This window comes from Pleurodeles waltl, chromosome 7 (assembly GCF_031143425.1).
Source record: "Pleurodeles waltl isolate 20211129_DDA chromosome 7, aPleWal1.hap1.20221129, whole genome shotgun sequence".
In the NCBI taxonomy this organism is placed as follows: Eukaryota; Metazoa; Chordata; class Amphibia; order Caudata; family Salamandridae; genus Pleurodeles; species Pleurodeles waltl.
The window spans coordinates 982,383,466-982,406,103 of NC_090446.1; the positions used below are offsets into that span (position 1 = coordinate 982,383,466).

At 45.3% G+C, this 22,638-nt stretch overlaps 1 protein-coding gene across 1 annotated transcript in view; it reads right to left on the bottom strand.

Annotated features, from left to right (window-relative positions):
* Positions 1-22,638, bottom strand: part of GPRC5C (G protein-coupled receptor class C group 5 member C) — a 102,936-nt gene that overhangs the window by 43,402 nt on the left and 36,896 nt on the right. The window contains exon 3 of the mRNA XM_069199790.1: positions 314-408. Within this exon, the coding sequence (XP_069055891.1) occupies positions 314-408 (95 nt within the window). The remainder of the gene's footprint in view (positions 1-313; positions 409-22,638) is intronic.

Genomic DNA, 22,638 nt, shown 5'->3' on the forward strand with positions numbered 1-22,638 from the left:
ACATAACATTTGTGATATTATTGCCCCTTTGGAATGATTTTACAATTATTACATCAGTGCAATAGCGCAAAAGGTTCAGCCCTCAGTGAAGAGATCTCTATGCAGCCTTTAGATTATAAATTTGAGTAGCAATAAGGGTCAACACAGCTTTTCATCTGTCCATGGTTAATAGAATGAATACTATGCGAGAGGCAATATTAGCTACTACTTCAACTTCAAATCAATTTGTAGTTTGCACCTTGGAAGTGGTCAAAATTATTTATGGTGATCTAAAATTTGCCACATTTGAGAAGGCAAAAATACAATTTCTTACCGGGCCTTTGTTCATGAGTGCCATCTCGGTAGGTTGGTACACACTAGACCTCAGCTGCCCATTGTACCCGCTATATGGAGACATCGGCTTCTTGGCTGTGAAGAAAGAGAGCATGTTCAAGCATCATAAGCCTGCAGCTAAGTTATGGCATGCAAGATATCCCGCTGCGTCCCGCCCCCCTCTGAGTTGGACACCAACCCTTGAAGACTGTGTCACTGTCCTCCAGCACGAGAAAGCTGAATGTCAACTAGAAGCTGAATCACAGGGTCCTCCAGGAACCTGATATCAGTATTACCCAATTCTGTAAACCTTAATACCACACTTTCTTGCGCTTAGATGCCAGATGCAAGCAAAGACATATCACTTATGTTTGTTGACACTTCCTGTTCCTGCACGTTGCATGTCAACCGAGCCACTGTACTAAGGCTTGCAGTGAACACTCTTCTCATGCAGGTACACCTTGGACCTCTTTGAGCTCTAGACCGTGCACCCTTGTTATTCAGTTGTGAGGTGTGCAGGTGGTATTTCTTGACTGCCCTGGTTTGACCGTATTTGAAATTTATACTCATATGTACAAATCACATAAAAATGTATTGATTTAGTTCGCATATCAAAGTGTCAAGCAACGGCCTACATTGGAGAAACTATTAATAATATTTTCAAGTCCTGTCCACTTCACATGAGACACAAAGCAGCAATGAGTCAAGTTCTTACGTTATCTCTGATCAGGAAAGGGTTCAGCATGTTTTCCGGTATTGTTTGACGAGTGGACTTATGCAGAAGACATGAGTCAAATGTTTGTTAGGTTGATTGCATGATCTGCTCTGGCTAGACAGCAGAGAGCTTGAGTTAAAGTTTGGCAGACAGGTACTGCGTCACAAATGTGACGGTTATCCTGACTGCCTTGTTGCACGTGCATTAAGGTATAATATATAATAGGGCAGATGGAATATCATATTTGTGACAAAGTACTCCCCTGATTAAAGACCAGAACTGCCAGTTTTGAGGCAATAACTGAGAGGTGATTTGCGATGCTATAGTGACTTAAATGTGACAACATGCATTACATCCCCATTGGGTTTAGGACTGTCTCTTTAGCATTGCAAAAGATTGATCAGACGGCCATTTAATTTGGTAGAAGTAAGCATTGCTCATCAAAGGCAACCCCAATGTCTGTAGCATAGTGTATAGAGATTGGAAAGCAGAGGCACCAGTGCACAACCCTGTTTGAGACCTCTTTGTTATGATCTTCTTTGACTTAGTTTACTTCTGACACATATATTGATATAAAATGCAACGATTGGGTTCAAGAGTCTGGAATTTCCCAGTTTCTAACCTTAGACCAAAGTAAGGACCCATCAACTCCTTCTAAGGCAAAGTATAATTGATAAAACAGCCATTTGTTATATTCATTGCATGAATGATCAATTGCTGTAAGGCCAACATAGTGTCCATTCTATCAATGTGGTCTGAGACCTGTATGTTATAGTGCGATCAAATTTTGTTTTTTAAATCCATCTTCATAGGTCTTGCAATAGACGTTTAGCTAAAAATGTTGCTTTAGTCATAAGGTAGTTTGTTGCAAGTTCAATGCCACCCCTTTTACGTATTGGTTCTAATATGCAGCCCTGCCAAGATGTTGGCAGGATTTGCATTTCTATCAAGCTTTATATTAAGGGAATAACAATGGTGCCGAGAATGAAGAATCAACTTTAAAGAGACCGTTGGCAATGGCATTTGGACCCAGGGCACCATCTATCTTGCCACCCTGACCACCCTGAATGAAAATACATTCTAGGTTTCTTGGATACAAATAATTTCATACCATGACTTAAAATCTAGAGCTATTGTATTCCCTACCAATTTAGTCCATTCTGCCACATTCCATGACAACAATTTACTTTTGTCTCAAAAAGGGTGACGTCATAGAAGGCTGATGGAAGCGATATTCGTGGCACTGTTTACACCAGTAGAGCCATGGCCAGTCATTCGAATCCCATTTGAAATCCACTATATGAGAAAGATTTGGGTGTGTAGCGATAGATCGCTCTGAAACACCAACAATAATTTCATTTTTTTCTGGATGTTGTAGGGAGATAGGGTCGAGCCCTGTGCAACTTTCAGTAAAGATAACGTCAAAGGGGGAAAGAGGTTGCAGTTTCGGGCTGGGAAATGTAGCCTACAAATGTTTAAGGGTAGTGACACTTTGTCCTCTGAATGCATCATGATGCAAAACTTTGTCTACGTGCCCCAACAAAATTAAATGCACCTGCTTACTTTTAAAAATGCTGATTCCTTTTAAGAGGGAAAGATCCAGAACAACGTGTCCGGAACCACAACGCTTGCCTGAACAACCCAGGCCTTTTTCTCTGCCTTAACCACGTATGTACTGAACAACGCGCATGCGTGGTTAAGGCAAAGAAACAGGAAGATTCATTGGGAGAGGACACAGTCAGGTAAGTGGGGGTGGGGCAGAGTTGGGGGTAGTTTTTAGGGGTGGGGGCGGGGGTGAAGGGGTTGGGGTTGTTAGTTTTTTTTTTTTTTAAGGGACAGGGTTGGGGGGTCGGTGCTATGGTTTTTAGGGTGGGATAGGGGACTGGGGTTATTTTGTTTTTAGGGATGGGGTAATTTTGTGTTTGGGGGTGGAGGGGTCAGGTTTTTAGGGGTGGGGGGTCAGTGTAATTTTGTATTTGTGTGGTTGGGGTAATTATGTTTTTAGGGCAGGTGGGGGTGGCTTTTTAGGGATGGGGGTCGGGGTAAATTTGTATTTAGGGCGGGTGGGGGGGCGGGTTTTTGGGGGTGGGGAGGGGGGTTGGGGTAATTTTGTAATTAGAGCGGGTGGGGGCGGGTTATTAGGGGTTGGGTGTTGGGGTAATTTTATATTTATGGTGGGGCAGGTTTTTAGGAGTGGGGCTCGGGGTCATTTTGTATTTAGGGTGGGTGGGGGGTCAGGTTTTTAGGGGCGGGGTGGGGGTTGGGATAATTTTCTATTCAGGGCAGGTGAGGGGTAGGGTTTTTAGGGGCAGGGTGGGGGTTGGGGTAATTTGGTTTTCAGGGCAGGTGGAGGGTCAGTTTTATAGGGGCGGGGTAATTTTGCATTTAGGGTGGGTGGGGGGTTATTAGGGGTGGGGGGCGGGGTAATTTTGTATTTTGGGTGGGGGCAGGTTTTTATGGGTGGGAACCGGTGTAATTTTGTATTTAGGGTGGGTGGTGGGGTCAGGTTTTTAGGGGCGGGTGGGAGGTTGGGGTCATTTTGTATTCAGGACAGGCGGAGTGGGGTTTATAGGGGCGGGTGGAGTAATTTTGTTTTTAGGGGTTGGGTAGGTTTATTTTTGGGGGTGGGGGCAGTTTAAGGGCTCAGGGTGGGTGGGGGTATCGGGGTACTTTTTGAAGGTGGGGTTGGGGTACTTTTGTTTTTAGGGCTTGGCTTGTTTTATTTTTGGGGGTGGGGGTTGGTTTTAGGGCTCAGGGTGGGTAGGGGTATCAGGGTAGTTTTTAAGGGTGGGGGTCGGGGTACTTCTGTTTTTAGGGTAGGAGGTGACATGAGATAACCACACATGCCATTTCCACACATGCCTTTACAAGGCATGCCTTTACAATGAAAAATCATTGTAAAGGCATGCGTGGTAAAGGCATGCGTGGAAACAACGCGGTCGTTGTTCCGACCGCATTGTTCAGACGTGTGGTTGCCGCATGATTGGTTCCATCATACAACCCTTTTAAGAAAACCTGGATGGTAAAATGAATCGTATATGATCAATGACATTGCAAGCCCCATGCCGTACTGAAGCGACAGAATGATAAAATCTTTATATGATACATAGATTCTGCAATCCCTAATAAAAACCTGTCTCTCATTTCTTTATAAAAGGCGAAACGGTTCTAACATTACCAGATGGAACTTTGAGACCACCCAGTGGCATAATATAAAGAAATTACATGGCCTCTCAACTGCAAAAACCTATTGCAGTGAAGTCCTAATGAGACAGTGCCTGCTGTCAGAGCCAGCAACAAAGGGGAAAGGCTGATCAGGTCACAGAGTATAATTATAACAGCTGTCAAAATGTGTCTTTTCCTTCTTCTTCTCTGTTTTTCTAGATGTACTGTGTCAAGCAGAGAAAAAATATTTATGGCAACATGTATATTTTTTGAAGCCATGAAGTAATATTAGAAAGTTACACTCTTTCTGCATGTTTCTACACATGCCGAGTTACTGTGCCTTTTAAAAAAAAAAAAAAAAAAAACTTCTCTTAAGCTGATTTTAATACCTTTATCAACGAATCTGTAACAACTTTTTTATTTTAAAAACGTATTTTCATTTATTATGAAACAATAACAGTACATGAACACCTCACTGACACAGTCACATGTTACCATTGAAACGGTACATTACAGATCTTTTTCACCCTCCCTCCCACCTCTACCTTCTGCACTACACCCAGTGTTGTGACCTTCTGCTTCCCGCCGGCTAGTCAAGTTTCCCGGAGTCGCAGGTCCCCCAGATCTTCTCAGACTTCTTCTAACAGCCTCTATCCTTATCTAACAACTTTTTTGATGTGTTTAATTCTGAATTAAAGATGTTATTTAAAATATTCATGTTTGCAAACATTCTCTTTTTTATGTGAAAGAGACACGCACCAAGAATTTAAGGCAATGGTTGTTGGGACAGAAAAGTCCTTTGCATGGTGATGGACTCCCACACCTTCCCTGAGGCCCCAACTGTACTAATATCTGGATCTTAAATGCTGTTGTTATGGGGAAACAAAGAGCAAGCATATGCTCCATGACATGTCTGGCTTGTGTTCTTTTTAGGCCAGGAAGGGCGGCCAATGCTCTACCCTCATAGTGGTGAAAGGCTACTACCTTTTCTAGGAGCTAAGCAGCATGAGCTCTGTGGTGGCAACATACTGTGTAGTGATCAATAGAACTAAACATGTCCTTTACTGGGTGTATTGTGCCTGTGAATGGTACAATACATAAAGATGTAGTGTTGTGCAGCGCATGCATGCTATATGCATGTGCTGAGTGCATGAGCACCATTGAATGGTCCAGTACATGAAAGACTCTGGGCCTCATTACAACATCGCCGCTGCAGTCAAGAGACCATCATTTCTGGTGGTCTGTTGACCACCATGTTAGAAGTTGTGTTTGGCATCGGCCTGGCCAATGGAGTTGAAGAGGTGGTTGCATCAGCCGCACCGCCACGCCAGCAAAACTCCGCCTGCCGTATTACGAGCTGTAATACGGCTTGGTGGAGTCTTGCTGGCGTGGTGGTGCTGACGGTGCAAAACCGCCAGGACCCATCCCCTCCTGGCGGACCACCTTGCCGGAAAAGGTAAGTTGACCGTCCGAAAGGGGAAGGGGAGTGTTGGGTGCATGTGTGTGGTGTGTGCATGTATGTGTGTAAATGGGAGTGTGAGTGCATGTTCGTGAGCGAGCTAATGGAGGTGTCTGGATGTATGTGTGCGGTTGGGAATGTGTGTCTGCATGTATGTGGAGGGGAGGGGGATGTCAGGGTGCGAGTGAGTAGGTGTGTGTATTGGGATGCATGCGAGTGGGGTACATGTGTGCAGGTCTGCGAGTGAGTGGGGGTGTGTGTGAATGTATGAATGTGCGGAGGGGTGTGTATGTGAATGTATGCGTATGCAGAGGGTGTAGGGGTGGGGGTGGGGGTGTGAATGTTTGTGGAGGAGGGTGCATATAGGTGAGTGGGGGTGTGTGTATGTCAGTGTGAGAGCGGGTGGGAGTGTTAGAATGGATGTGTGCAGTTTGGGGGGTATTTTTAAGTGTGTGGACGGGTGGGGGGGTGTTTGTAAGAGTGGGATGGGTGGGGGTGTGTCTGCATGTGTGTGGATGTGTGGAGGTGCATGTGCAAGTGACAGGATTGGGAATTACTGTCGCCGGGTGTGTTACCGCCAGGGTTTTTGTAGAGGGATGACCGCCACAGAAAGCCTGGTGGTCTGCAGCCTTGTAATCCAGCCGGAAGGCAGAGGCTGGACGCGTTGGTGTGAAAACACCAGTGGGCCAGGCGGTTTCTGCCAAACCCCACAACTTGTAAGGCAGTCTTTACTCCAGGTCCACGGAGGTAAGACCACCACAGCGAGGCTGGTGATCTGATGACCGCTAGCCTTGTAATGAGGAACATGAGGAGAGGAGGTAGAGGAATCCCCCAGATAGATTTGTGTGTTGCTGCATTCCTGTTGGCTGGTGGAAAAAGGGAGAGACAGGCTCTGTGTACACTTCAAAGGGTGCTCTGTGATTCAAAGAGAGGTCATTGGGATGGGGCATGGGCACATCTCAGGAAGGGTATGGAGCATATAGAGAATAATAAAGAGTAGGGCTGAGGCCCTGGGATAACCTTTTGCTACATATATCACTGTGGGTGGCATCCACGTGTGAAACTCTAGTCAATCTCATGGCCTATGTTGTGGGGAAATCAAATTTGAAGTCACTCCTGCTGTGACAGATTTCTTTCTGGAGGAAGAGAGAACAGAGGAGAGGGCAATTTAAAAGGCAGTAGGCCACCAAAATAAACTTCAAAAACTCAGACTCTAAATCACATTTGGTGTTTGGAAATGGACTATAAGAAAGGGAGCTTGAGACCCCAAACATTGTCAGCTATCAAGCAGTCAGTCCATCTATGCGAGGTGGAGATGCTCTGTAAGACTTCTGCCTGTGACCAGGACTGGAGGCCAAGGCCTGCTAGTCTTCAGCTGGATGAAGGGACATCACCCAGGGAATCCAAGACCACCTGCCCTTGGAGCCTTGAGCACCAGCACCTGCCTGCTTCCTAAAACCAGAGCACCTTGTGAGGGTAGAGAGGGCAATGGAGAGAGTGAAGTCCAGTAGGGGGATCCTGACAAGTGGATCCCCTTAGAAAGGTGTGAGGAGGTAGCTGCTCCACCGATTGAGTCATGGGCTCATGTGCTGGGAAACGTCAGTGACACTTGTGTGCCAGAGGAGGTCTGATGTAAAGTAAGCCATAACCATTACTGCATTGAACAGTTGGTGACCTCGTATGCCAGGTGGGGCCGCCATGAAGATTGCTGCTGTGCCAGTTGGGCCATAGCCCATGAGTGACATCAAGTCAATGACCCTGTATGCCAGGTGGAGATGTTGGAACGTTTGTTGCTGTGCCGTTTAAGCTGTAGCTCATGTGCATAGGAGGAATGGTGACCCCATATGCCAGGGGGTCACTGGAGAAAGCAAGAAGCATAGCCTAACTCTTTATGGAGGAAGGTGGCCATTGTGGTGATCCGATCAAGCTCAAGCCGTGACTGAGGCTCAGCACCAGGATCATCGTATCCCAACCATCTATGAAAAGAAACTTACCAAGCATCGAAGGAGCATCAAGAACCCCCAGCCACTGCCGCTGAAGGACGGCCTTTTAGGAACTCGAGGGCACCTGATTGTTGTCCTCCAGGGCAGTGTATAGATGACTGACCAGAGGCAGCCGCTAAAGTTTCAGCACCTGTGAAGGAGGAGGCATCAAAGACTCTGGTCATTCAGATCCAGCTGCTGGTGCTGGTCAGAGTAATGTTTGGCCTAAATGGCCCAAGGGAAGTTGCTTGTCAGATATCACTACAGCACTGGAACACTGCCTTTAATCAAGAATCAGAATGGGACTCCACAGACTAGAACTACTAATAGGGTATAGCCTGACTGTCACCTATAGTGAATGGGGAATATCCACTACTGCTAGCTGGAGGAGTGTGGGATTCAGGGACCTGTCTACATAACACTAGAGCCCTGACCTCAGGGGACTGTGCATTGTTTGTGATTGTGAATATCATATGTCATTTTGTGGTTGTCCATAAATACTGCTTATTTCATAAAAACAAGTATTTGGACCATCATTGATTGCTGCTGTATGTATTTATGTGTTGCAAGCCTGTGTTCACCCCATACTTCTCCCACTCTCCCCTGAGTAGACTTGGACTTCTCAACCTGCACTACTACTGAGAATCAAGTACTGAAGGGGTACTCTGTACATTTGCTTAGGATACATGGTTGGTCATGCCTTGGATGGCAGGAGTAAAATGCCTCAACCGTCATGGTTAGGCCAAGTAACTCCTGCTTGCACTGTGGTCCTCTGAACAGGGATCTGAAATAAAGTACCCCTGCCATACACGATAAGTATATGGAAGCCACCTTGGAGTGCCATAACCTTATAAAGGAACTAAGCCTTCGACCTCATTCCTTTGTACATTTATGGAATTCCAAGGTAACTTGCAATATCCTTACAATGTATGGCAGGGGGTATGTTATCCCAAACATATATTGCTCGATTAAGCACATAGGGGGTCATTCTGACCCTGGCGGTCATGGACCGCCAGGGCCAACGACCGCGGGAGCACCGCCAACAGGCTGGCGGTGCTCCCATGGGCATTCTGACCGCGGTGGTACAGCCGCGGTCAGAAACGGGAAACCGGCGGTGTCCCGCCGGTTTCCCGCTGCCCAAGGGAATCCTTGGCAGCGGCGCCATGGGGATTCCGACCCCCTTACCGCCAGCCTGGTTCTGGCGGTTCTGACCGCCAGAACCTGGCTGGCGGTAACGGGTGTCGTGGGGCCCCCTAACAGGGCCCCACCAAGATTTTCAGTGTCTGCGAAGCAGACAATGAAAATCGCGACGGGTGCAACTGCACCCGTCGCACCCCTTCCACTCCGCCGGCTCCATTCGGAGCCGGCATCCTCATGGAAGGGGGTTTCCCGCTGGGCTGGCGGGCGGCCTTCTGGCGGTCGCCCGCCAGCCCAGCGGGAAACTCAGAATAACCGCAGCGGTCTTTTGACCGCGCAGCGGTATTCTGATGGTTCCCGCTTGGCGGGCGGCTCCTGCCGCCCGCCAAGCTCAGAATGACCCCCATAGTGTGTCCCCCTACCAGAGTCATTAGCCAGAGTAAAAAGCAAATTTATAGACTGAGAATCCTAAGACCCCCCTATTCAACTTCCCACCATCATCTCATGCTTTTTACTATGCAAAACAAATGTTGGATGCACTTAGGAGAGCATCATCTCACTGGAATTATGGGAAGGCGCCTGGGGCAGGATAAGGTGAGCTCAAGGGTGAGCCTTTATGGGCCATCTGTGAGAGCCCAGCAGCATCATGTAACATATACGTATATTACAACTTTATATATACATGTATTACTGAATGAAATAATCCTAATTCGGCTGTGACTCTTCAACATATTTGTTTTTGATTGCATCGCTGCTACACTTTTTTGTCATCTAATTCATTGGTATCCCAGATTGCTCTGCGATAAATTTAAGCACGTGAAAAAGGTTATACATGGTGGGATGGAGAACGCACATACTGGATTAGAGGGAGTTGCGCACCCATGGATAATGGTAATTAAAGTAAACAAAGACACTAAGGCCTTGTTAAAAAAATACTTCAGAATATTTCATATACTTTTCTCCTGATGAATGGTGTTAGGCCTTTGCAGAATGTTAAGACATGCATTGAATGCTGTTTTGTTTTCTCTGGGAAAGGTGGCAAACCTAGTCTGACCGGTACCACTGCGCCTTCTGCAAAATTGATAGCTGCTCTGCAGGTGGCTGGCTCTTAAAACTCTGTTCTTGAACTCTATATAGAAACACAAATCAGCGCAGTGTCCGTGTTCTAGTTCTCGATATTCGCCTTCGGTAGTTGTAGTTCCCTTGTGCCAGCTGCGTGGTTGGAAAAGAAAACATTCAGTGGGTATGCCAAGTTTTTTCAATAACCCCTTTTCGTATAAGCCAGTTCAGTTGCAGGGGGGTTTTCTCATCAAACGTTTTCCAACCGAGAACAGGCAGCTTTGCATTTAATTTGCGTACTGGCAATACATTTCCGGTTTGTTCATGCTTTAAGGAAGTATCACTAGGGCATGAAATTGGTTCATTTATCCCTCACCTGCAGGGTCAGACTGGGACAGAAAATGGGCCCAGGCACCAAATAAAAGTGGCTCTCATTAGAAAATTAAAAAGCAAAAAAAGTGGCCTATGCTTGCAAATTGGTGCAGTTTTGCTCGGGTGGAAGACACCTGTGTAACCGTGCTGTAATTGTTTTAATATCAGGGAAATCAACAGTAAAAACCGACCCAGCAGACCATAAAACAGGCCCACAAACATCCAAAAGCCAGCCCACATACTGACCTGTCAGACCAGCATATCGCACACTGTCTGAAAGCCCTGTAAGCCAATCCGACTCTAATCTTTTATTAGCAAAGTTCTGTCCCCTAAAAGTAATTTTAAAGAATCTGCCACAGTAGAGCTATTCTTTGACAAAACGAAAAGCATTGTATGACTTAGAATCTGTTATTCAGAACTAAACTTTGATAGGAACAAGGCAAAACTCAGAGACAGTTTAAGAACATCTGGGGCAAGCAATCCTGATTGGGTGCTCATTGAGTTGCTAATTCTGAAACAAGCAATTGTAAAGTCAATGGATCTCAGCCTTGGAACTTAGTGGCTTTTTCAATTGTTAGCCATGCTGCACAGCCTCAATGATGCTGTGCAACATGGCTAAAGTTTTTTAAAGCCTTTGATGTGACTGCCTGCATCATTTGTAGGATCATGCACCACACATTAGAGTATGTAGTGTTTAACATCACAGAAAAAAGTAGTGCTTAAAAAGCAAGTGGTGGTAGCACAGATGCAAACAAATCAAAGAAATGGTAAAGAGGCAATTTGAGGTGCAACCACAAGATTGACAACCTGGGGCACGAATAAGAAGCAGGCAAATTAAAGTGATAGAAAAGTCATCCAATGGTAATAAGAGGGGGGCTCCAACCCCCTATATATTCTTGGTAAATCATAAAATATATTGCAACAGACAGTGTATGTGTTGCGTAGTAGGCTTAACTTACAAATGAGTAAACCTATGTTAGTGTAGTGGTATACCTATGATTAGCATGCATTTTTTTCATACTAATAAGCGACAGACACATGCATATCAGTTTTCTGCACAGCAGGAAATCCAGAGTGTCAGGATTAATGTAGATGTGCAATTCATGTTTTGTTCCTTCACCTGGGAAACATTTTCCATGTGTGAAACACCTTCATCTATACATTCTGTAAACATGCTTTAGCAAAATCAATAGCTCTATCCTAAAAGTGCCAATATATACGAACAGACATTCATACATGCCGTGTGCTTGTCTTGCAGCAAAAATGCTATTAGCTCATCAGACCACAGCTATTTGGTGTTGCTAATGGCAGGCAACACAGTAGCAAAAATGATTGCTTGCTATGTAGAATGCACATAGAATATACATAATTGAATGTGGCGAACCAGCGTGACGAATGAGTTAACTCTCCAGATATAGAGTAGCCCCTTATTCATTTCAATGAAAGCTCTTTGTAGAGGGTGGAATGATACTTACACCAAACAGCCAATAGTATGAGGTGAGAAAATATATACCACTGGGTGGAACCAAAGGCGACTCTTTGTGTAGTTTACAAACAATGGTTAAGGACAGGTATTGCAAACAGATATGTTGCCAAGCCTGATCTATTAGCAAACATTGGCGAAGCCAGTAGGTCTTGCCTATGCAAGAGCTATTGGCTTTGCCATGTTATACACCAGCGTTGCTGCTGATCAGCATGGTTAAAAGTTAGTGGAATAGAAGAGAGTGGCATGGATTGTTGTAGAGTGGAATGGCGAAGAGCAGAGTGGTGTAGAGTCTTGTGTATTGAAGTGGCACAGAGTGGAGCTCTGTAGAGTGGCATAGAGTAGAGTGGCAAACAGTGAATTAGCATAGAGTGGAGCAGACTGGCGTAGAGTGTTGCAGATTATAGTAGTGTAGAGTACAGTGGCATAGAATTCAGCAGTGTACAATGCAGTGTTGTAGCATGCAGTGGCATAGATTAGAGTGTTGCATAGAAGAGTGTAGTTGTGCAGAGTGAAGTTGTACAGAGTGGAGTGGCGCAGAGTGGAATGGTGTAGAGTAGAGTAGTGTTGAATGCAGTGGCATAGAGTAGTGCAGAAAAAAGTATAGGGCGGTAGAGTGCAGTGGCAAAGTGAGTAGTGATGTAGAGTGGAGTGTGGAGTGCTGCAGAGTGCAGTGGTGTAGAGTGGAGTGATGCAGAGTAGAGTGGCGTAGAATGCATTGGCATAGAATGCAGTAGTGCAAAGTAGAGTGGCATTTAGTACAGTGGTGCAAAGAAGAGTGCAGTGCCACAGTGTTGTAGACTAGAGTAGTGAAGAATGTAGTGGTACAGAGTGGAGCAGAGAAGGTTGGACCGGTGTAGAGAGCATTCGCGTAGTGTTGTAGAGTGCAGTGGCATAGAGTGCAGTGGTGTGGAATACAGAAGCGTACAATATAGCATCTTTGAATTAAGTGGCATAGATTAGAGTGCAGTGGTGAAGAGTGTAGTAGTGTAGAGTGGCAGAGAGTGCAGTGGTGTAGAATATAGCGGTGTAGAGTGCAGTGGTGCGGAGTAGAGTGGCACAGATTTGCCGAGAGTTTAAGGGTGTAGAGTAGTGCAGAGTAGAGTGGCATAGAGTGTAGTGGCATAGAGTTGAAGTGTGCAGTGGTGTAGAGTGCAGTGATGCAGAGTAGAGTGGCGTAGAGAGCATTGGCATAGATTGCAGAGTAGAGTGGTGTAGAATTCAGTGGCATAGAGTGGACTGGTGGAGAGCAAGGTAGAGTGGTGTAGAGTGCAGCAACATAGAGGATGTTATTTTAGAGTAAAGTGGCGTGGGGTGGTGCAGGGTGGGGTGCAGGGGGTAGAATGTAATTGTGTAAACGGGTGTAGAGTGCAGTGGTTCAGAGTAGATTAGAGTGGCGTACATGTCATTGGTGTACAGTGCAGGGGCATAGAGTGGAGTGATACAGAGCACAGTGCATTGGCATAGAGTGTTGGCATTGAGTGGAATAGAGTAAAGTTGTTGAGCACAGAGTGGAGTTGCCTAGACTACAGTGGTGTAGAGTGCAGTTGCAAAGATTGCACTGATTTAGAATAGGGTGGCGTATAGTGCATTGGCATAGAGTAGAGTGTACAGAGGAGAATAAAGAGGCACAGAGTGAAGTGGCGTAGAGTGCAGTGGCATAGAGTGGAACAGAGGACACTGGCATAGAGTGCAGTGGAATGGTGTAAAATGGACTAGTATAGAGTACAGTGCAGTGACGTAGAATGGTGCATAGAGAAGTGGAATGGCGTAAAGTGGAGTATGCATGGTGTGATAGCACACAGCTATTACAAACAGCACATTTTCAATTGAAATGACAATTACAGTTGCACAGACATATAGTATTAATAATAAAACTATACAGCGCACATACGATTACGGGTAGAAATGGAATCAAATGGGGTATTGATTTGTTTTGATCATATTAAAGTATTTGTTTCCAACACACTTCAGAATTAACAAAAACGTGATTCATTTGTGCTTTCCTAATTTTGGTATATTCTGAAATACTTGCAGTTCATTTTAATGTTGTTGTGTGCTAGGGAAAAACACCCTTTCCTATCCCCAGTTGCCAGCAATATTGTCAAATTAAATCCTCTCATTCTCAAGTCAGAGGAAGGTAAGTAAAAACCAAGCTCCCTTACAAGGCACAGCCTGACGTTTGACCTCTGTCTTTGACAAAATAAGTACAAGATTTACAGGCCTGTTTAAAGATAGGAGCACTGTGGAAGAAAACAAGGAGAGGTAGTGTGAAAAGGCTTTACTCCTTGGGAAGGATGAACTTACACTGGGCAGTCTAAAACAAATAAATCCAGCAAACAGAAAGTCAGAAAAAGTGAGTTAAAGACCGCAAAGCCCATGGTAAGCAGCAGCCGGAATGCATTCCCAAGGGAGCTTTCCGAATGTCCCCAAGATGTCCTTAGCAAACCTGACAGCAGCTCTGTCTGGTAGGTTTCAGCCTAAAATGGGAGTGTTTGGAGCAATTTCCCACATGTATAGCAGCTTTTACACCTTCTTAAAGTAGGCATGTGTTTACAAATTCGGTGAGTGGAGTGTAGGCCAAGGCTTGCACGATGTTTGTGTTTACTCACAAAAATATTACTATGTGGCTGTTGAGCACAGTTGCATTATATTACCTACCACTACATACTATGTGGTCATCCATTCTTCCTCATATACGCCTGTGGAAAGTACAGCCACAGCCAATATGAGCTTGCGAGCATCTGTAGATCCGGAATTTATGGACCAAATATTTTATTTCGGGCAACAGGCCCACATCGTTTTCAAGCTCAAAGGGTTAAAGAGTGGGCCCCAGTAATTTTCCTTGAGCATGGCCAATTTGAGTGAAGATTAGCTACTAAAAAGAGATGCCAGGTTTTCACAGTAGGAAATAATAGGTAATATTGTAAATGAACAAGGCATAGGATGTGCACAGGAAGTACAGGAAAGGCAATAAAAAAAGGAAAAGCTGAGCAAGAACAGCGAAAGCCCATTAGAGAGTGTGAGAAGGTTTAGAAATGCATAGATCCAAATGATAAGGAGTAACCAATGAATTCAGACATTCACAGGCAATGCAGAGAGGAAACTAAAATAGGAAGCTAGCGATGGTAGGAGAGCTATGAGAACTATGGAAAAAATGGATAAGATGCAGAAAACTGGTATCAGACTAAAATAGTAAAAAAATATAATTCGGCAGACGAGCACACAAACAAAGATATAGTTTTTAAAAAAAGTCAAACAATTTAGAACAAGAGTATGAAACAGAAGTTAGGGAGAAAAAAAGTAAAATCGTCGATTAAATCGTCAAGGTAGAATACAAAATGAAAGCTACATTTTGGGCAGATTTGGTAAGAGCAGAAGAAGAGGCAGTAAAGTAAAGAAGATCGTGGAAAAAGTATCTTAGACCTGTGGAAATGAAGAGAGATTATGGGCGCATTTACCCAGACTTCAGAGATAAATAGGTCCATAAACCCGCATCAAAGGAATCAGCGAACAAGGAAACAGAGAAATGCTTTTGCCTGTTGAGTGTATGAAAAGCAAAGGAAAAGAACGATTGACAAAGCCAATAGGTCTCGCTTTTGAGAGCTATTGGCTCTGCCAATTGCTTTAGTTCATGCTGTACAGTTTTGGTAAAAATGCTGATATCATGCAGCATGACCAAAAGGGAAAAAAGAGAGGTGCGATGGCACGGCCATGTCATTTTGTAGATCTGCATAAGTATCATGACATATGTGTGCACGTGTCACCATGAACGCGTGTGAAGCCATTTGATCTAAGATGGATAGGTACATTTAAAAATGAAGTAGCATGAAAGTGCTTTTATTTATAAAGCAGCAGGGCAGTTTGCTGCCTGACGCTCCTAAAAAGAGCTAACCTCTAAAAAAGAAAATAGGACAACGTGGGTTGGGGGGGGTAATAAGGAGCATTGGAGGAGTGGGTGGGTCAGGGAAGTGGGTGTGGGGATAAAGGGAAAAGTAGCACATGAGGAAGGGAGGGAGCAACAAGGAGGATGGTAGGAGATGCACGTCAGGAGAGAACAAAACCGGTAAATAGAGAAGCCCATATGCAAGAGCAACGTGGATCACGGAAGGGGGAGGGAAACACACAGACAAGAGAGAGAAACAGTGCGTACTGTAGGGAGAAGCACACTGAGTAGAGAGAGCAACACTGAATGCAGTTGAAACACATGAGGGAGACAACAGCAAATTTCTCATGGTGTGCTTAAGTAAAAGCAAAAAAGGAGCAGTGGAAGACACAAGTAAAGCTGGTAGGCTCCAGGGAAGGGACACACAAAAGATGGACAAGGCAATCCACTGAATAAGACACAAGCAAATGAGACTGACAATAAAGCCAACCAATGGCAGGAAATTTTCGAGCTTATGCAACAAGAATTTTCAAGTCTATTAAGGACACAGTGGCGAGGATTATGCTTCTCTCTCTTTATTGTGAAAATTACAACAGCCAATCACAAAACAATAAAACTACATTTATCATGTTACCAGAAATAACCCTTATCTCATGCACCAATCATAACCAATACGTCTCTATAAGTAACAAAGAGTCCACCTTGCATTCTCTTTCTTTGCAGAATAAAAGTCATAACATAACAGACAACTGATGAACAAGATGCAGCCTTAAAGGGATCCGAATCGCATTCTGCACACCAATGCACCCATCCTCGCCAAGCTGACTCAAACCATTTGTGTGTGCTTGATTAATGTAGATCGAAGTGTGTAGAGAAATGCTAGCACTTGCCACTGACTCCTGAATCCGTCAATACTACTAATTGCAACTGACCCGTCGATATTAGTGGATGAGGATTCCCCAATGAAACCAGTATCAGATTGTGATGAACCAGAATCAGATTTGGAAGGTCGATATACAGCTCTAGAGGCACTGGGAACCACGGCTGTGCCCACCACTGTGGAGTCACCAAAATCATTTCTGATTCCTGTCACGCACCTGAGCCAGAACTCTGTGGATCAGACTAAACAGGGGGAAAGGCAAACCCCTGGTGGAGGGATCAATCGTAATTAAAGCATCCATAGCTGTTGCTTCCAGATTCGGCCTCCAACTAAAGAATCAAGGCAACTGTTGATTCAGGCGTGAGGTGAATAGGTCCACTGGGCAAGAGCTCCACATGCGACTGAGGCAATAAAACACTTGAGGGTGCTGTCTCCAATCACTGAAGTTCCAAAGAAATCTGTAATTCCAACCTGCCACAAGTTCTTCTCCCCCGGGAGGTATTCCATGATCACTGAAATATGGTGCTGAAGACAGAAATGCCAAAAATCCTTGGCATTCCCCACTAGCAACCGTGGTCTCATGCCACCCAGCTTGTTAACATATCTGACTGCCGAGATGTTGTCCATCTGTAGCAGAATGCAACAATCCGTCTGATGAGGGGAAAGACTCTTGATCGCAAAAGAGCCCACCAGTAGCTCCAAACAATTTATGCGGAGATGAAGCTCTTTCTCTGACCAATTATCCACTGTGGTCAGGGATCCGGAAAGGGCTCCCCAGCCCCATCTGCTGGCATTTGATTCTAGTATAACAGCTGGGAAAATTCACATCTGGGAAAATGTTGAAAATCGCCTTGCCGTTCCAGGCATCCATGTGCTCAACCTACCATATCATCTTAGTTCTGGCCTCCTCTGAGAGCGGGATCTAATCTGAACAGGACAGACCCTATTGGAGATGAATAATTTTGAGCCTCTGAAGAGCTCTATAGTGGAGATGACCCGGAAAGATAGCTTGGATAGATGATGCCAAAAGACCCACCATCCGCGCCAAGGCTCTCAGAGAAACAGATTGCTCAGAGTCAGTTACAATGTACTTTTTATACTGCAAACTTTCTGAGCAGGAAGAATCAACTGTGACCGAATCAAGTCTATCTGGAAACCCAGGAACTCCATACTTAGAGAAGGAACCAGGCACACTTTTTGTTGGTTGATAAGAAATCCCAGGTCCTGAAGTAGTTGAACCGTCCATGACAGGGGTAAATTCACCACTACAGGATGCTGCGTTAATAGAATCAGGTTATCAAGGTAAACAATCAACCTCACTCCGCGGGCGTGAAGGGACTCCACCACCGGTCTCATCAGTTTGGTGAAGCACCAAAGGGCTGACGAGAGTCCTAAGGGGAGGACCATAAACGCAAAGCATTGCCCAACCCAAAGGAAAACAACGATGAGGGGGAAAAATTGGGATCGTCAGATATGCGTCTTTTAGGTCCAAAATGGACCATCCAGTCTCCTTCTTGTAGAATATCCTTTAAAAGATGTACCCCCTCCATCTTGAAGTGCCTGTAAACTACCCAGGTTTAAAGCCTTTTAGATTTAAAACTGGGCGGAATACTCCTCCCTTCTTGTCCACCAAAAAGATGGTGCTGAGAGAGCCCTCGGAATGAGGGGAAGAATGGCAAATTGCCTCTTTGAATAAGAGGGATTGAAGTTATTCTGAAATAACCTTTTGCTCTCGTAGGGAAACATTGAGTTGTGTGGGGAGATTTATTTGAGAAGGGGAGTGATAAAACTCCAGTTTGAAGCCTTGAACAGTCTCTAAAATCCAAGGGTCTACAGTTAACAATTGCCAATTCTGTAGAAACAATCATATTCTGCCCCCCAAAGTTACTTCTGAATACAGAATAATCCTCACCTGTAGAAGAGGAGTCTTGAGAGGTCCCTTGTTGACCTGTGTTGCATCCTTTGTGAAAATGCTGTTGTCCTCCATGATATCGTGTGGGGTAAAAGATGGGGTCAGCCGAATGGCCCTCGCTGTAACTGCTGTAGAAGTCGCTGTGAAGACCTTGTTGGTAGAAACGGCCTGACGATTGGCCTTGCATTTGTCTGGCCGGTCGAAAAAAAGAGTGTTGCGAAATACTTTTTTCAAAGACAGCTGCGCTTTGTCCATGGAGCTGAATGTTGCGGCAAACTTGGAAAGATCCTCAATAAAGGGAGCCTCGAAGAGGAATCCCTGCGCAACTGAACCAACTTCAGTGGATGCTAAATCATTTAGCTGCAGGTCGATCCTCATCAAAATGGAGTGACCGCGGTCCCTGGAGATCACGACATTGGAATTCCCAGCTGGCAAATTGCTCTTTGTGCCCATCCAACCAGAATGTCTGGGTCAATGGGGGAGTTTGTTTCCTTGGCCTGAAAGGCCAGCTCCAAAATTTTCACAAGGAATCCAGACATGTCTAAGAGCTTATTCTAGCAAAAACGCCAGGCTCTAACTAGTCCGTTTTTACGGTCTTTGCACCATTTCTTCATGACTGTCACCATGGTAGAGTCTATCTCTGGAATATCAGTAACTTCCCAGCTAGTTCTGGTCTGGGACACTTGGCGTGGAGTCTAGCCCGCACCTCCTTATCGAATCCTTGTCTGATGTGGTTTGAGTATATTCCGCTACCTCCTGTGGAGGGGTCCATTTCGAAGATCGTGGATGAATGAAATGATGTAACCGTGATCACCTCTGACTGTCACCGACAGTTATTCAAAGTTTCCATAAGGGGCCACTTTTTGGCCTTCGCTTTACCTTTAGAAGGTTTGTCTTGTGAAGGCTACGGTTCGTTTAAGGGTGTGAGCGGGGGAAGCCAGGCGGGCAAGCTCTAAAAATGATGATTAAGGGGACCTAGGGCTTTCGCCAGGGCATTATTAACAGATAATTGGACATTTTTTAATTGGACCCACTAGGCTCTCTTCCAAGAAAGGAGCATCATCCTGAAAATAATTTTCTTCCTCATAATTATCAAAATGAGCCATTTTGTACAATAAATCAAGAGCCCCTAGAGGCGCTGGTTTAACCAAGGTAGCCCAGGGCTACAATCAGGGGGAGTACATGGTCCTGGCAGACGGAAAATCAATGGAATGTTCAATAAAGCATGGAGAGAGCTGCCTGTAGCACTCTATGCCAATCTGTACAACCCTGGGGGATAAAACTGCACCAGGGCATGAGGGAGCAATGAAGCGCACTACTTATTTATAAGGCCTGCACAGGTTCAGTAAGTTAAGATGCAGTGAGGGGCACATGTTGCCAAAGGCCTGTTGTGTATTTAATTTCCAGGAGGAGAAACTGGGGAAAACAGTTGTTGGGAGGGAGAACCACTCTACCGCTCCTGATTATTGCCTCATTTGAGTGACACGTGACGGTCACGCGCATTAGTGCTCAAAGTCCTCGACTGGGACTAGAAATAGGTCAGCTCTTGCTCCCACTCCACATATGGAGCCTGTAACAAGGCGCAGGCTCAGGAGGCTGCAGCGCTCCCCCTGAAAAGCAGAAGTATTTAGAATAGAAAGCTGTAAAAAACAAAATCAGCGCTGCTCGCAATGTTGCTAATAAAGCATGGCATCATGCATATCAGTCTCTCAGGTATTACGAGAAAACGCATGCAAATGCTTATTAAAGGGGGAGTAAATATAAACGTACCTGGCTGTGGAGCAGCAAAGAAAGAGGAAGCAAGATATACTCTTCGCTACTTATAGAGTCGTTTTGGATATGGTTGGTGCATGTGATAAGAGTTATTCCTGGTAACATGGGAAACTTAGTTTTTCTTCATTGTCTTTTGATTGATTGCTGTAATTTTCACAGTAAAGAAAGAGAAGCATAATCTGAGCCTCAGGTCCTGACATAGAATTCCTGGAAAGCCGACAATCGGTATTTACAACAGCTTGATATCCTCTACCTAATAGTCACCTGGGTTGGGTGCTCAAGAGTGAACCTAGGACAAGTCCAAAGCCTTCCTTAGGGTATTTGTGTAGCAAATGAGGAAGACCCCTTTCAGGCGGGAAGGAGAAGCAATCCGACGAAATGAGCCAGAATGAGAGTTGCAAAGTTCCTGCAGGCTTGCTGTCCTTTCAGTACACATAAGGCAGTTCATGCTACAAGAAACATCATAAAGTGCAAAGACTGAGTACTGGCAGCTCCACCAATCCAGAATCACTGCAGTCAGACTTGGATAACCACTTTTTAATCAAGACCTAATATGGATAAGCCTAGTTCGAAGAGCCTAGACTATTAACTCTCCAATTGGTCCAGGTGGTCCTCATCTCAGTATAACACAGTTCAGATAATCTGGCACATGCCCTTGAGCAAGTCCCAAATAATGAACACATATATGCTTGAATTGGAATCTTAAACGTCTGATCCCTCAGGACATCCTTGACTAAAGTTCGAAGCAAAGGACAGGCAAGGACAATTACTTCACAAGTTTGAGCGTGTCAGGACCTTTTAAAAGCCAATGGACAAGAAGCCATGCACCTTGCCACACATACTGCACAAAACCGCAGCTCCATCATCAACTGCACCATGAAGGTCCTGTGCAGGCAGGCGTTACAACCCAGCTCACAGCTCACTCATAATCAACAATATAAACATCCAACTCACAACCTGACACAAAAACTCATTTCATGCTGATCTATGCTCACTCTTCAGCAAGGCTTGCTAGTTGATCTCATTACTATAAACAACCTTGATGTTATATTTCCTAGTGGAACACAGAGCCATACAACACAAGCACATTATAGAAGATTTGGTCTGACAAGACCACAACATCGCTCATGTTGATAAGCCACACCAAACAGGAGGGGGCATTGCTATCATCATCAGTCATCATTGCAGCAGTAACCAAGCTTAATCTCCTTTAGGCTCTCGCCTTCCACCTCATCTACATCCACTTGATCCCAACTCAACATTCAGCACCAAGATATCAGGCTTCCTCATTGCAGCCTCGATCAGATACATAAGCAGAATGTTGATGGTGATTCCAGGCTCCAAGGGGCATATTTATACTCCATTTGCGCCGGAATTGCGTCGTTTTTTTTGACGCAATTCCGACGCAAAACTAACTCCATATTTATACTTTGGCGTTAGACGCGTCTAGCGCCAAAGTCCATGGAGTTTGCGTCATTTTTTAGCGTGGACACCTACTTTGCGTTAATGATATGCAAGGTAGGCGTACCCGTCTAAAAAATTGACTCCGAGGCATGTGCGCCGTATTTACACTCCCGGGCAAATTTCACGCCCGGGAGTGGGCGGGTCAAAAAAAATGACGTACGCCGCTTTTGCGCCGTTTTTTAGCGCCTGGACAAGGCAGGCGTTAAGGGACCTGTGGGCTCGGAAAGAGCCCAGAGGTGCCCTCCCATGCCCTCAGGGACACCCCCTGTCACCCTTGCCCACCCCAGGAGGACACCCAAGGCTGGAGGGACCCATCCCAGGGACATTAAGGTAAGTTCCGGTAAGTATTTTTTTAAAAAAAATGTGTGGCATAGGGGGGCCTGATTTGTGCCCCCCTACATGCCACTATGCCCAATGGCCATGCCCAGGGGACATAAGTCCCCTGGGCATGGCCATTGGGCAAGGGGGCAAGACTCCTGTCTTTGCTAAGACAGGAGTCATTTCTATGGGGGTTGGGCGTCGAAAAAAATGGCGCAAATCGGGTTGAGGCGAAAAATTTGCCTCAGCCTGACTTGCCCCATTTTTTGGCGCCCAAGCTCCATATCCCCCTACGCCGGCGCTGCCTGGTGTACGTCGTTTTTTTTCACGCACACCAGGCAGCGCCGGCGGCTAACGCCGGCTAACGTCATTGATTAAATACGGCGCCCGCATGGCGCTTCAGAATGGCGTTAGCCGGCGCAAATTTTTTTGACGCAAAACTGCATTAGCGCAGTTTTGTGTCAAAAAGTATAAATATGGCCCCAAGTGTTCATCCGCGAGGCCGTTAAGGTTGCCTACTTCATCCTGCTGGTTACAGACTACATCGCTCAGCTCATCACACTGCCTGTTCACATTTGACCCATAAAGGGCCTATTATTCACCATCATGAGCAGCTGCACAGATCACTCACTGCAACGTGTAGAATTGACTGAAAATGTCAGCATTACCTTTACCCTGCTGTACATGACTCCTGGCCACCAAGGTCACCCCATGTCTTCAA